We start from the raw sequence: 16568 nt of genomic DNA on the forward strand, positions 1-16568 counted from the left end.
TGGGGATTTGAACCTGGGTCTCCCAGATCTTAGCCCTACACTCTAACCACCATACCACACTGGATTTCATCATGCACACACTTACGGGAGAACTTGTGAATAAAATTGCCTTGCCCTGTCTGCTTTGGGACACCTCTGGTAGTTTTTTTTCAGCCTGTACATTTGGAAAAACACAATTTTTTAAAAGGTAAAAGTGCTCCGCCATACATTCTGATATGTGAACAAATGGCAGCCATTCATAGCTATAAAGTGGACCCACACAAGTGAAAGTGGCACAATTCATGTCACTTGAACACACAAATGATGCCACCCAGGGCTTTTTTTCAGCTGGAATGCGGTAGAACAGAGTTCCGGAACCTCTTGAAAATGGACACATGGTTGGTGGCCCCGCCCCCTGATCTCCAGACAGAGGGGAGTTTAGATGGCCCTCCACACCGCTTGGCACGGAGGGCCATCTAAACTCCCCTCTGTCTGGAGATCAGGGGACGGGGCCACCAACCATGTGATCATTTTCGCCAAGGGCAATTTAAACTTTTAAAAACTCCCCCCTTGTTCCAGCTGACCCAAAGTGACGTCGTTGGTCCTGGAAACATGTGCACACTTCGCGCGCATACATGTAGTACCAGGGGCACCACCTCCCACCAAGAGTTGCCCCCTGTGCTGGCAACCCACTGAGTTCCACCACCTCTTTTCCCAGAAAAAAAGCCCCGATCCCACCAACAACCCAGTTTGTTGCTGGGTTGTTGTTTCCTCTGTGTGTTAGGAAGAGGAGAGAACAATGTAAGCTGCTTTGAGTCCCAATTGGAGAGAAAGGTGAGGTGTAAATGATGTAAATAAATAAGTTTGGATAGCAACAGAAACACCGTCTCTGTGGCATGGATAGGTTTTAAATCAGCACAATATCAGCATCCTAGTCATGCAGCGACAGCTCCCACAGTTGTGTGCTTTACTTTTTCAAAAAATTCCAGGTCTCTCTCTGGTCAAAGCTCAGCGGTCTGTGCAGTGTTTGCACATGGCTGATCTACACCACATTGGTTTTCGCCACAATGATGAGCATATTTTGTTATCTAATAATAACAGACGTGAGAAACTGAGACTTTTGTCTCATCTGCTCTGCTACCAGAATTGTGTCTGCCTTATTTTTTCTGTTTCTTCACAAGCTCGATGAGTCTCAACTTGCAGCTGCCTGGCACAACAAGAGAGCATCTCCTAATAAAAATTGTACTGTTGAGAGAAAGGCAGGCAAACACAGAATGTTCCCTGCTTTGGCACGGTTAGTGGTGCAGTTGCATATACCACTTAACTGTCCACATTCTTATGGGTCTTTCACTTCCTCTCTCCACCACTTGTTTACAGGAAACCTGGATCCAGAACACTGATCTCCCTGTTGTGCAGGGGTACAGGGTCTATTCTGTGCCTGCAATTAAAGTGCACTCGAAGGGACGGGGAAGTGGGGGGTTGGCTATTTTGATCTCTGTGGACCTAAACACACAAGTGCCAGAGAATACTTGCCCTAATAACTTTCGGGCCCTACTTCTCAAAGGTGATCATTTTAGAAGTCTACCCTTTGTTAATGTATATATTCCCCCTAGGGGCTTATCAGTGATCACCCCAGAAAGGTGACTGTATCTGGGATTTACTAAATGACACGATGGATAGGTTGACTTCTCAATACCCAAATGCACATGTTATTCCATGCAGAGACTTCAGTGCGAGAACTGGGGTGGGCAAGTTTGAGGCAAGAGATGGTGTGAGTGCACAGATTGCAACGAATGCCCATTTCCTAGAACGCTCAGCAAAAGATTCAGTGAGAGCCAAACTAAAAGTGACGTCTTACACAGGTTGGACACTAGTCGGCTTCCCTCAAGTATTGATGGGAAATGTAGGCATCCTGGTCTTGCAGCTGTAATGGAGAGCCAAGCTGTAAAACCAGGGCGCCTACATTTCCCAACAAAACTTGAGGGAGGCCGACTAGTGTCCAACCTGTGTAAGACGTCACTTGTAGTTTGGCTCTTAGTAAACAAATTTGGCCTTAAACTGCTGAATCTGCTTTCTCTGTCCAACTTGTATATTTTGCACAGCACCTCTTTTGATTCTACTGGGGGGTCCTTTACATATGTGGCGATGTCTGGTACTAGCATCATTGGCTACATAGCCATATCTTCTGATCTATTGAACCAGGTTTTCAACTTCGAGGTTTTAGATCTAACATTAACTGACCACTGTCCCGTGAGACTGTCTCTTGCCACCAATGTTAATGTTCTAGTGAAACCAGTACCAGACCTTGCTGAGAGCATGACTCCCAACCTTAGGAGGCTCAAATGGTCCGGGAAACTACATTGCACTATATCTAATACCTTGCTATCCTTGGAAATGAGCAGACTGAGATCATCTCTTTTACAAAACACCACATATGTGATCAAAACTTTTGACGAAATGAATTCCCAGCTTAAACCTGTTTTATCAAACAACAGCCCCATGAAACCCATATTACATGCTCAATGTGGCTGGTTTGACCATGAATGCAGAGCGCTTAAAAAAGAACTCCTTCACGCTATGAGACAGGCCAGGCATAATAGGGATAGGGCTCAGATCGGCAATTTAACAAAGTTCAGGTCTCAGTATAAAGCTCTAATGCACCGCTTAACCGTCCACATTCTTATGGGTCTTTCACTTCCTCTGTCCACCTTCCTTGAAGAGCATTGGATTATTGTTTATGCCACCGAGTGAGTTGCTCTCCAAATTAAGTTTACACACAAAGACTCATCTGTCTCAAAAGAGTTGAATTCAGATTAACGGTTCGAGGGATACCAGGTTGGGTTCCATCAGTCTGAGTTCGTTAATGGCGGCTCTTTTCTCCTAGCGCAAGAAGCTTTCTGTTGCCACAAGAAGCCTGATGACTGAGTTTTTGCCTCAGTAGAATGTTCCTTGCAGAGTGGATTCATGGAACCAACCTACTGTTTGTTGAGATACATGTAAAGACACAAGAGATCATAGTTTTCAGGTGGGTAGCTGTGTTGATCTGCAGTAGGAGACCGTGAATCCAGTCCAGTAGCACTTTAAAGACCAACAGCTGGAGATCATAAATCCCAAATCAGAATAATCTTCGAGCATGTTCAGATTGGCCAGTTTGCCAATCCAAATGACTGGGATCCTTATCTGAGCTACCCTTTTGGTTTGCTGCAAGCTGTACACATCTTTGTCATCTGAGGAGAGGACTAGAATAGAAAGACAAAAAAAGCTTTGGCAGAATGGGGCATTTAACTTTTTGGTCCCAGATGTCCAGGATCCCTCATTTATGGGAGGGAATATATATATTTATTTTGCATGTGCCGTTTCTGCATTTGAAGGAAAGTTTGCAGCTGCCTGGTGAGATGTTTGAAACGCTTGGAGTGCCTCTTCTTTCAGTGCAAGGAACTATGTATCAAACAACAAGTGGGCCCCGAGTATGGTTGGAAGCATATAATGAGGAAATCTTGCTGAAGCGAAGCAGGTCTGGTCCGTGTCTTATTGGGAAATCTCCTTGGAATCCTGTGTAGGCTATGCAGAGTCATGTCATAGGAAAAAGGCAGGAAAGAAATGCACTAAATAAATAAGTGCTCATGTGCAAATGCTCACACACAGTCACACGCACATACAAATGACATATGCACAGGGCTTTTTTTCTGGGAAAAGAGGTGGTGGAACTCAGTGGTGGAACTCAGGACTGCACAATGATGTCACTTTGGGTCAGCTGGAACAAGGGAGGAGTTTTTTAAAGTTTAAATTGCCCTCTGTGAAAATGGTCACATGGCCAGTGGCCCTGTCCCCTGATCTCCAGACAGAGGGGAGTCTAGATTGCCCTCCGCGCCTGGCGCGGAGGGCAATCTCAACTCCCCCCTGTCTGGAGATCAGGGAGCGGGGCCACCGGCCATGTGACCATTTTCAAGTGGTGCTGGAACTCCGTTCCACCGCCTTCCAGCTGAAAAAAAGCCCTGCATACGCATATGCAAAGATGCCTTATACCAGGCCAAAGCGTTGGCTCATCTAGATCAGTACTTTGTATTCTAACTATCAGTGGCTCTCAGACAGAGAACGCTCTACCCCTGTTCAGTTGAATATGATAACAGGTCTCATTCTTCCCATGATGCCTCTTGTTCCAGCAGCTCTGACTGCTTACCAGGATGTCCGTCATCCTCTCTGGGGCAGGCGAAACTAGTTTAATGGGCCAGTGAACTATGCTGCATATAGCATTTGAATCGCTCACCCCTGCTCGTGTGACCTAAAAAAAATGTTTTTGCTTTTGCTTTTTGCTTGCAAATTGAACCTGTGATTTTTTTTTTCAAAATCTAAATTGGCAGCCAGCAGCAGAACAAAAGCAAACACAACAGAAAGCAATAAAAAGTTAACACTTTACAAAGCAGCAGAGTGAAGCAGTCAGTCGAAAAGAAAAACCAGCAATTGAGTCTACAGAATAACACAGCACCAGGGTATATACAAACGAAATGTCCTCCAGATTAAAAATGGGTTTTTACAAGCTTCCAGGAGGGAGGAGCTTTGATGGACCTCCTGGGAAAGGGAATTGCACAATCTGGACATGATGGCATTTTCAAACCAGACACACGACAATAGTCAGCTTCGCCTGCTAAATTTGATGATGCTTTTATGGGTCTCAGTGGATGTTTTATGCAAGACAGGAGACAGTCACCTTTGGAATGATGGGAGATAAATGAATGTGTTGGTTTCTAACTGTTTTAGGAGGGCAGGGAGCCTGTTTTGTGGAAGAAAAATGCTCTGGGATTTAAATGTCATTTAGTCCTTTGTTTTGTGCTTAGAAATTAGGTCCCTTTCCTAATGATTGTGAATAAAGGAGCAGAAACAGAAATGAAAAAATTAATATATGCAATCTTAGATTTACTACTGATGAACAAATGTTCCATTTCATTTGGTTCTATATTTGATTATATTGTTGTCAGTGGTTCTCTGCTTGTAACTATTGCTTTTATGGATTCACTTGTTTTATGTAGTCGCGTATGTTTTTATATGCCGTTTATACATAGTGTACATCATTTGTGTGAGAGCCTGTTTGAGTAGTGGTTAAGAGCGGCAGGATTCGAATCTGGAGAACTGAGTCTGATCCCCCACTCTTCTATTTGAAGCCAGCTGGGTGACCTTGGGTCAGTCACAGCTCTCTCAGAGCTCTCTCAGTCCCACCCACCTTACAGGGTGATTGTTGTGAGGATAACAATAACACACTTTGTAAACCACTCTGAGTGTGGCATTAAGTTATCCTGAAGGGCGATATATAAATTGAATGTTGTTTTTGTTATTTAGAATTATGATTTATTGATGTGCAGATAACCCTGGAAATGCTTACATGTTATCGAAAGATTTGGTGGGAGGAGATGCCCAAAAATTAAGAATCTCCAGTGAGACTGAAGATAGTTTTATCTTTCTGGATTTATTATCCGCAGAGTATGATAATAGTTTTAACTAAATCTGTTCTCCCTTTCTTTTTATGTAGATAGGAACTGTGGTTTGTTTATGTGATCTTTTTCTTGCTGGTCATTTGACTGTAATTATAAATTTGATACTCAAATCAGAATCTCCAGTTTGAGTTGTACAGGGAAGAAACAGAATAGAAATGGGGATTTGGGGGACAAAACAGCAGGGATAAGAAATTAGAAGTCATTACTAAGTTTGAAAGACCCACTTAAATATGGTTGTGTTTGATGTGGGTGACCAAAAATTAAAGAACAGGTCAGTGTTGTGAAGAAGGATGGAGATTTTCTTGGAATTTGGATTCTTGCCTCATATGTAAGTTGGAACAGAGACACAAAGCCAAAGTTGTTATATTTTTGGTTGGAAGTGTAAATGTATCCATTCCAACTGTATCTGTTTACCAAAGGCAGTCCTGATATCATGGCACTTGCTCCTGATAAAGGAGTGTGCCTCATTTGTCCTTCTTGTGCTTTGGGAGGGGGGCGTTTGTGGAAAGCCTCTTTTAAAAATGCCGTGTGCGTATCCAGCATGCATTGTGGTGGAAGAGAGTGCCCTGAAGTCATAGCTGACTTATGGCGACCCCTGGTGAGGTTTTCATGGCAAGAGACTAACAGAGGTGGTTTGCCATTACCTGCCTCTGCAACCCTGGCCTTCTTCGTTAGAGGTCTCCCATCCAATTACTAATCAAGGCCAACCCTACTTAGCTTCTGAGATCTGACAAGATCAGGCTCACTTGGGCTAACCAGGTCAGGGCCCAGTATGCATTAGCAGTACCCTTTTTAGTCCCTCCTTCTTAGTGTCCAGAATTTAATTCTTTGTGGCTACTGGAAGCATCTTGACTTTAGTGCTCATGTGTGCAAATATATGCTCATGAACAGTAAGGTGCCATGTGGCACACAGCCTGCTGTTCTGAACATTGCTGAGGGATCATTTGAAACATTAAGCTTTTTTTTTTTACTTTTTATTTATATATTTTTTTGTTTTCATATCAAAATTAAACACAACAATTGAACTCAGCAATTCAATATGCTATAAACTATTAAAAAACGTGGTCAGGAGAAATATAGTAAACTGTCAAATATATACACAGATAAGAGCGTCTATAGGGGGTATGTTCTCAGATAATTGCAGACTTGGACTTTGGCATGTATTCTGTATAATTAGGTGGTTTTTCAAAAGTTGAAAGGGTCCACAGAATATGGCTTGTTCAGTTTGATATTGTGCTTAATCATATAATCAAGAACTGGTAGCCAATCTTCCCAAAAGCTGGACTGTAGGTTTGCGGAGTCTGATTGTTTGAGTTGATAGGTTATTTTTTCCATTAAAAAGTAACCCCAAATTTTATTGTGCCAAATTGTGATTAAAGGAGGTTTGGGATTTTTCCACATAATAGCTATAGTAGCTTTAGCTGCAGCTAATAAAGAGGCTACTCTGAGCCCTGTGGCGCAGAGTGGTAAGCTGTAGTACTGCAGCCCAAGCTCTGCGTACGACCTGAGTTTGATCCTGGCGGAAGCCAGGTTCAGGTAGCCGGCTCAAGGTTGACTCAGCCTTCCATCCTTCCGAGGTCGGTAAAATGAGTACCCAGTTTCCTGGGAGTAAAGTGTCGATGACTTGGGAAGGCAATGGCAAACCACCCCGTAAAAAGTCTGCCAAGAAAACGCCGTGATGCGACGTCCCCCCATGGGTCAGTAATGACTCGGTGCTTGCACAGGGGACTACCTTTACCTTTCACCTAATAAAGAGGCTATCAAATCCCTTGGCCCTCCTGGTAGATCCTGTTCTGAGCAAAACTAGTTCGGGTTTTAAGGGAATTTCATATCCCATGATTTGTTTAATGCATATAAGCACATTTGACCAGAACATCTCAACAGCTTTGCAAATCCACCAGCAGTGAAACAAGGAACCTATTTCCCCACATAATTTTGATCTTATGCTCTACGGCTGGCTATTGCAAAGGAAAGTAATTCCGAGTGTGGTAAGCTAATGAAAGCCACCCGTTGTAGGGAATCATTGCAGAAATGGTACTTGCTGCACAAAACGGGGGATCCAACCACCTGTTCCTTTTAACTGGAGGTGCTAGTGTAACAGATTCTTATCCGTGTCTCCACTATCTCAGACGAAAGATGTCTCTTTACTCTTGGACAGCTTTCAGCAATTAGTTAAGACCTGCAAAACAGAACTTGCTCTTTGAACAAATTCATTTATCAGTACAAAATTATTTAGAGGGTTCTTCTTGCAAAGCTTTTCCCCATCAAGACACACAGAGTCCTTCTAGACTTTATTTATTTCTTTTTATCGCAATACAATCTAGTCTTTTAAAGAAGCAAGATATCAAAACATATATGATTATTAATACAAATCCTACAAAGATGGAACACAGAAAAGCAATAACAATTAGGTTTGCTAACATTTCCTAATTAACTCTAAGTTTAAAGCAATCAAAGTTTCCATGAAATGCATTAAGATTCCTATAGCAATGGTAAAATTCTCACCTAGGTCCTCGTAAGATTTCTTCCAATCAAAACTCTGACGTACTATCTGAGGCAGCATTTTACAGGATATTGTATGCAAAAATCTAAGATCTTTTTTATGTGATAGCATAGATAAAGCATAGATAATTTGCTTGGTGCTGGATAATTAATTATGCAGTTAATTGTATAACATTCTAATTAGCCAAAAAATGACATTATATCCAACTTGCAAATTAAAACTATAAATGTGTGAAAAATGACAGAAAAAGTTAAGCGAGTAGATCACCTTTGGGCCATTGTATGATTGGAGAACATTAATGTAGATAGTGTTCACTACCTTTAATTAGCTGCCAAAGATAAAAGTATACTTGTGTTGGTTATACAACATGTGGGGGGAAAAAAAGAAAGTTGAGGCAGAGTTCAGAAGTTCACTAGAATACATGTGTATTGCTGTAGTATAATACACTTTAATCTGTATTACTGCAACACTAGGGATGGAATTTGGGATTTTCTGCATTCGAGTCAGGTGCTCTAGCACTGAGCTACAACCTGTTTCCACCTAGGAAATGTTGGAGGGTATGTAAATGGCTCCACCGCAGCCCTACCCATGGGCTGGGAGAAAGGTAGATCAAGGGAGGCTGGCCCAACTCCTTGCTCATTTGAGCTGGAGACCCTCCCAAGGTGTACGTATAGAGCAGTCCCAAAGCCCAGCTGTGGTGTGGAAAGCAAGAACTTGCTAGCATGATGTGGCATGCATCCAGCATAAATGGGGGATTTTACAACCCTAACACATCGGAGATCCATGGCTCAGACAGGGATGATGCTGGCATGCCGATATTGCATGCGCACAGCTGGCACCAGCTCTAGGCAAGGGGAGGTGATTGCCTGGAGCCCAGAGTAAGCACCAGTTGGAGAGGCACCCAAAAGATGCATCCTGATCTCCTCCTCCTTGGCCACCATTGCTGTCGCTCTGTTGGGAGGCTGCTGCCTGCAGCTGTGTGACAGCGAGGTGCGCGAGGGAAGGAGGAGCTGCTTGTTTGACGGATCTTCAACAGCTGGAGTTTCTGAGATTCAAGCTGGGCTCTTGCATTTGCACACATGCACAAATCTGTCTATTTTTTAAAAAAATTGTAAATGGACTGGACTGTGTTTGCAGGAAACATCTCTGGAAAGCCGTACCATCTAATCTGGAAGTACTTCTGCCAAGATGGGGGGTGGGGTGGGTGGGCAGCCTTTGGCTCAGTGGTAAAGCGTGTCCAAGTCTGCAATCCTAAACCCACCTACATCAAACACAGTGGAGCTTACTTCTGAGTAGACATGTAAAGGGTTACACTGCAAGTCACTTCAGGAGTGAAATACAAGGACAGCCACTTATTTCAGGTCTTTTTGCTTCCTAGTCCTCCCTTGCAGGGCAGGCAGGGACTGAATGAATATGTGACAGCAGATGGGTGGAAAGGAAGGAGAAGCCATTGGTTCTTTTCTCTTTTTATGTATCGCCAGCCAACCACAGAACTCCTGCAGTTCTGAGTTAGGGCTCGGGGTTGGGGATGCTCAGACTTCTCTGGGGGCTTTTTTCACCCCTTCTTTGCATTCCTGATGGATGGGGTTAGTGGGGGGGGTGTCCTTTGCATTCCAAGCTGTGCTCGGGATTATATTAGGAATAATCAAAAAGAATTTAAAAACCGAGAAAATATTTTATTTTGACATTGTTCGTTTTGAATGCCTGGTAAATACAAGCGAATGTTCATTCTAGATTTGTCGCTTTTCTCTCTTTTGAAGGGGAGGGGAGTGTAAAAAAAAGTGGGCCAATGCTGTGTCTGTGTAATGAATGGCAGAGGCGGGACCTAATTCTAAATGACATGTAATGGCCCACAACTTGGGGGGGGGGGTTGCCTGGTGGTGGTGGAAAGTGCTGCCAAGTTGTAGCTGATTTATGGTGGTGGAAAGTGCTGCCAAGTTGTAGCTGATTTATGGCGCCCCCTGCTGTGATTTTAAAGGCAAGAGACTAACAGAGGTGGTTTGCCATTGGCTGCCTTTGCATAGTGACCTTGAACTTCCTTGGTGATCTCCATCCAAGTACTAAGCAGGGCTGACCCTGTTTAGCTGCTGAGATATGATAAGATCAGGCTTGTCTGGGCTATACTAGAGTGCTTTTACACTAGGGCTAAGTTAAAATGTCAGGGGTCATAAAGGCCACGCAATACCCTTATTTTAACTATCTGTCCGTCTTCTTCAGGGTCTGAGTGTTTGCACCGTATTATCACCCTCTAGAGCCAGCTCTAAACCTCAATCTTCATTCGTTGGATGGTTTTGATGGATGGTTTTCTGGCAGCATTTAAAAAAATATAGGCTGAACCAGTTGTCATCCCTGTGCGCTCAGCCTGCATCAAAAGCTCTCAGGACCAGAAGTGCTTTCTCAGCACTTCCTTTTCCAGATGGAATTATATAATTCTCTTTTGAATCATTTTGCATTCTAAGCCTGGGGGCAGAAGAGGCAGAGGAGATGAATAAGAAGCCAGCTGGAAGACTGGTCTGGGGAGGAGGAGGCTGGCGATTGGATGTCCAGAGTCTGCCTGGATGAGATGCTATCTCCAGCTGTAATGGTTTGTGTTTGAAAGCTGGTGGTAGCCTAGAGGCAGGCAAGCATGAGCAGGTTGGCCTTTAATGAAGCAATAAATTGCTCGGGAGGAGGATACAGCATCTTATCTTACGGGAATCACTTCCACGTGATTTAATGAAAGTTGCTAGCTGAGATTCATGTATGGCCATATCCATAGGGGCTTACTATTACCTCCATGTTCAGAGGCAGGCAGCGGTCCTATGAATATCCGTTGTTTGGAGAGATGACAAGGATTTGGCCTTGCTGGGACATCTGGCTTGCCTCTACATGATTTCAATCAATCAGTCCTTTATTGACATAAAAATACATAAATGAAGCATGATATGCAGACTGCATTAAGGTCACAGATAAATAAATATACCAGCCTCTACATGGTGCTGGACTAGTTGGACGCTGGTTATAATCCAGCAAGGCTGTTGCTATGTCCACAGTTAGTAGCACTGTTTGATGGAACTGTATTGGCTCACTGTGTCTCAATCCCTGCTGGACTGAGAACTATAGTACCACCCTCTGGCCAGCTGCAGTGGTGACACTGTAGAGTAGCTGGGAAGAGACCTGCAACTCCCTCTGCTAACAAATGATTGTGATAGCACATGGAGCAAGGTGCATGTGGCAGCCTGCTGTTCAAGACCCCAGGGCACTTTTATTTTCACCATGGTATTTGCTTGGCTCAGAAGCTGCTACCATCTATAACTTGTCTGATAAACGAAGGCCAGCAGGCGCTTATGTTTGCAAGAAGTTTTTGCTATTACGTGGTTGAAATATTGCTAAGTGAAGAGGTTGTCTGAAATGCTAAATGTTTTTCATCTCTGAGCACCAAACCTACACACTTGGAAATGTGCAGTACATGTAAGCAATGGTTTGAAGCAAAATCTTCTTGGTGGTGGTGGTTGTTTCTCTTTGTGTAATTCTTTTCTATGTCCATTTGTCACCAGCCATTAACTATCCCAAACCGTTTTCTCATACACTCTCTCTCAAGACAAATCTCATGGACCGTTTGTGCTATGTTTTTAGATGGATGTCTGCGGGGCTTTTTTTCTGGGAAAAGAGGTGGTGGAACTCAGTGGGTTGCCCTCGGAGAAAATGGTCACATGGCTGGTGGCCCCGCCCCCTGATCTCCAGACAGAGGGGAGTTGAGATTGCCCTCTGCGCTGCTCTGCACCAGCCAAGTGACCATTTTCAAGAGGTTCCGGAACTCCGTTCCCCTGTGTTCCAGCTGAAAAAAAGCCCTGGATGTCTGTAAGGTAAATTTGGAAGAAAAAAAATTAAAACAAAAAAACCCATTATTTTTCTAACCTGATGCTTTTATTTTTTTTAAATTGTGTATTCCATTAACCAAATTGAACGCACATTTTTTTAAAGAAAAGGACAAATTACAGAAATTTAACTTCCTGCAGTTTCCCCGAGATAGTTGGGGTGCCTACCAGGCTAAAATAGGGACAAAGACAAAGTCTGCATTGCAGTGACTTGGGTCTCAATTCAGAAGAAGTGAGTTGTCCCATTGAATGCAGTGGGACAAGATTACTAAAAAGTTCCACGGATAGGGACTTGTGTTAGTTACTTTCTCTGAACTGGGGCCTTATCATTCAGTGTTTGTTCCCTTTATACTGTAACTTCATTCTGATTTGAGCAGTAAGGAAACAATGTGTTTAAACCCTTCACCAATTGCAAAGGGAATTCCTTGCATACTTATACCATGGAAAGAAGAGTATCTCAGTTGTTTTTCAACCTGACCCTAACACCTGCTAACCCATCATCATTTTAGGAATGGTGCAGATCAGAGCTGCAGTGAATGTTTGTTAATTTCAGTAGTAGCTTCTAAAAGGCAGTGGAACAGTGCTGGAAAACCATATGTCCTGCTGCAGTCATGTTGTTGCACCAGAATTTTCAGCCCTTTGATCCCTTGGCAGCTGTTACTTCTCAGTGCTATTTTCCACCTCCAATGCCCTCACTGTCCTTCACGTACCCTATATTTCTTCTTCATTGGCCTAATTGTCCTTCACTTGCCCTATTTTCCTTCACCATTGTCCTCACTGTCCTTCACTTGCCCTACTTTCCTTCTCTATTGCCCTCATTGTCTTTCACTTGCCTAAGCTGCTACTGAATCCACTTGGTAGTGACAACTCAAGAGATTTTGTTTAAAAATCCATTAAAGTGAACATTGAGCTCAGCAATAGGAAATGATAGAGTGATGCCCCAAAAATGTGGAACACACACAATTCTCACAAATATAATTTGAGGAGTTGTAGGCCTACAAGTAATTTTGGGAATAAATAATTCATAAATTGCTTCCTGACCTAAATCTCCCTTTCCAGCATAGTATAAAGTTTTAAATGCTTGAGACCCCTCCTCCCCATTTTTCTTTTTCCTCCTTTACCTGATTCTTAACTAGAGATGGGCATGAACCGAAATACAAACCAAAATTCAGCACGAACCAGGCCGGTTCGTGGTTCACGAACCAGTGGTTCGTCAGAGCCCATTTCTGATTAACCACCACGAACTTTAGGCTGGTTCGTTTGGTTCATTTTTTGCGTCGTCGCCGATCAATCAGTTTCCTAGGCAACAGGAGATTGACTTCCTGCAGACCTTCTGCTGACCCGGAAGTGGTGATTTGTTGATGTCACATTTTCACAAACCAAAATGAACTGATTCGTGAACTGCGGCAGGTTTATGAAAGTTCATGGTTTGTGGTTCGTGAAATGTGACAAACCACGAACCACACGGTTCATTTTTTCAGGTTCGTGCCCATCTCTATTCTTAACTGCCCTCAACATTCCTAAAGAGCATGTTCTGTCCTCATCAGATTTTTTTTAGCAAAGTGGTCCTTTTTTTCTCCTTGTTTATAGAACATTTTTCTGTATAGTGCAGGAGAGCTGACCTCTGGGGTGAAATGAGTAGCTTGATGCTCACTTCATATTCTGATGTCATTGTGAAATGGTCCTGTAGCAATAAGTGCTGAGGCTCAGAGTTAGGTTAAGCTGCTTTTCTAACCCCAAATTTGAGCAAGTACATTACGAGGAGTGGTTTTTTAAAAAAATGTTTCTCTTCCCTATGATGTATAAGAGGTTTGGGGAGAGCAGGAACTGTGTACCTCACACCCTCCAAAAAACTGTAAGTGTAGGGCCATAACCAAGTTCACATCTCTTCCTGTTTTCCTTTCCCCCCCTTTAACTGATGCTGAACTGCCCTCAATATTCCATGGTGCACAGAAGGCAATGAGCATGCTCACTCCTCATCAGACTAATGGGGGGTGGGCGGGTTCCTTTTAATATGCAAAGTAATCTTGGGTTTATCAGGGAAGTCCCCCATCTATGCAAAAATTCACGCTTTGCTGGCTGTTGGTGGCCTGGTTCACTGACAACTTATAGGCATAGGATCATTAAATTTGAAGAGGCAGCGGAGATGAGAATAGCATGAAAGGAAGCTTCACATTCCAGTGCTGCTACCTGCTATGGAAACTGTCAATGGAATGCCACAGGGAGTTGAGTTGTTCACTTCTATTGTCTCAGCATAAATATATAAAGCAGAACAGTACATCCTTCGGTGTAGATCAGTAACATCTTGCCTGTAGCTCCAAGATAGGCAAAGGAGCAAGCTGACTCTACAAATCCAAAATATGCACTGAAAAAGGAATGTGAAACTTGTAAAGGGAAGGACTCTCACACTCCTAAGAAGATTCAAGTCCTGTTCAGGGCTTGGTCAGCATGTGGGGCGGGGGGGGGGAATCAGGGTTGTGCCATTTGCAACTGGCTCCGACCTCCACATGCTGATCTGTGTCTTTTGCACACAGCTTATGTACATACACACACCCTGTGTATTGCACTCGCAGGCCATGCAAAATGCAGGCTCCCTAGTCTCACAGAGTGCCTTCTTGCATACAGCTTATATGTACATAGCCTGCTGGATTGGACCAATGGTCCATCTAATCCAGCATCCCATTTCTCACAATAACCACTTACATGCCCTCCCCCAAGGGCCCACAAGAAAGAGCACAGAATCCAAAGTTTCCCTTGTGATGGACTAGAAAGAGCTGGCATTTAGAGGTATACTGCCTCTGAAACTGGAGGTTCTGTTTAGCCATCTTGACTCTTAGCCACTAATGCGCCTGTCCTTCCTCTTCCATGAAATTGTCCCGTCCCCTTGGAAAGCTGTCTTTGCTGGTGGCCGTCACTGCATCCTGTTGTGATGAATTCTAAAAGTAAATGGTGCACTGTTTGCCTAAGGACTAATCAGCTTCGCTGGGTGCTCCCAAGTTAGGATATTTTGGAGAAGGAGAAAAAGGCAGAACCACATGTGGAGGTCAGGTTCAGGGCCTTCTCTCTCTCTCTCTCTCTCTCTCTCTCTCTCTCTCTCTCTCTCTCTCACACACACACACACACACACACACACACACACACACCTCTGTTCCATATCCTCTTTTAATTCACCAAATTGGCTTAGTCTCTGTAAACTCATGCAGTCAAATGATGCAGTCCACACTGCTGGGGAAAAAAATTTTCAAAGTGGATCCAAGCAAGCAAGCAAGCTGTACACATGAAACAATATTTATTATACTATTTCTTCCATTCTTTCGATGTTAGAATTTTATGCTTCTGATGACGATCAGACTCTGCATGGGAAGGGCGCTCCCTTTTTTCGGTGCGTGCAACATGAATATTGGCATCATTAATAAGGACGATGGAGCAGCAGAGTTTGCAGCACACTGTGATGAATACAACTCTAATGCACTGAAATGCTCTGTTTTGCCCCTTCCAAATTCTAATGTGCAGTTCTGGCACCATACATGTTAACTCAAGGATACATTACACACCATGGATGCTTTTTGGAATAGGAAGGTCCTGGGTGAGCAGGGTGGTAACAAACACCCTCTCCTCTTCCTCCCAGTACAACAGACAAGTACAGTCCTGCGTATCATTTGAACTGGCCATTGGATGTTGCTGTCTTTTAGTGCAATAGAATCTTTCATTTCCACCCGGGGTATGCAAGAACCCTCATGATGCTCTGCTGAAGTGTGTCTGACTTGTTAATGTTCCTTTTGCCCTGTGTCTGTAGGCCACATAATGAAGATTTCAGTATGGATTCCTCCCTTTCACAGTAAGTTAGCTTCGAACTTCATGTGCTTCAAGGTTGCTTCTGACGATCTCGCAGGGAACTATCACTTGTTTCTGTTGGAGTTGAGAATTGTTTTAATTGTATGTTTAAGGGAGCATGAGCTGCTATTATACGGGGCATGTCTACACTGTCAACAAACTGGTTTTGGAATTACTGCTCACTCCAGAGAACTCTGGGAACTGTAGTTCCATGAGGAAGAGGAGCTTTCAAAGAGTTTTCAGCATCCTCACAAAACTTCAGATTCCAGAATTCTTGAGTGAATGGGGAGGGAGAGCCACATAGGAATGATCAGGGCTTTTTTTCAGCTGGAACGTGGTGGAACGGAGTTCCGGAACCTCTTGAAAATAGTCACATGGGATGGTGGCCCCGCCCCCTGATCTCCAGACAGAGGGGAGTTGAGATTGCCCTCCGCGCCATGTGGCGTGGAGGGCAATCTAACCCCCCCTCTGTCTGGAGATCAGGAGGCGGGGCCACCAGCCTATGTGACCATTTTGTCTGAGGGCAACCGACTGAGTTCCACCACCTCTTTTCCCAGAAAAAAAGCCCTGGGAATGATTGAAGATCTGTTAGCCCTGGGTATGGGGTATGGCGTGGAATGCTTCGTTTCTCCCCCTACTCATCAAACTTGACAGTGCTTTAACTTGTGTTTATTTATGTATTCCTCAGTGGCAATGCTTTCTTCAGTTGTGTGCTCTGGCACCCTGCCATACAGCTTCCCTTAATGGCACCATTTTGTCATTTTCAAAGAGGAAATCCATCCCCATAGTAGCAGGGAAACATTGACAGGGGTGTGCAAAATATAATTTACGTTTTTTAGAAAATTCTCCCTTTGGAGGAATGGGATTCTAGTCATTTCTTTGAAACAGTTATATAAAAACAAACAT

At 43.6% G+C, this 16568-nt stretch overlaps 1 protein-coding gene across 2 annotated transcripts in view; it reads left to right on the forward strand.

The window, feature by feature from the left end:
* Window positions 1-16568, forward strand: part of KCNT1 (potassium sodium-activated channel subfamily T member 1) — a 184646-nt gene that overhangs the window by 80159 nt on the left and 87919 nt on the right. Inside the window, exon 2 of one of the 2 annotated variants that reach the window (XM_054998022.1) lies at window positions 15625-15666. The exons of the other annotated variant lie outside the window; for it this stretch is intronic. Within the exon in view, the coding sequence (XP_054853997.1) occupies window positions 15625-15666 (42 nt within the window). The remainder of the gene's footprint in view (window positions 1-15624; window positions 15667-16568) is intronic. 2 annotated transcript variants of the gene reach the window in all.

Source organism: Eublepharis macularius, chromosome 14 (assembly GCF_028583425.1).
Source record: "Eublepharis macularius isolate TG4126 chromosome 14, MPM_Emac_v1.0, whole genome shotgun sequence".
Classification (NCBI taxonomy): Eukaryota; Metazoa; Chordata; class Lepidosauria; order Squamata; family Eublepharidae; genus Eublepharis; species Eublepharis macularius.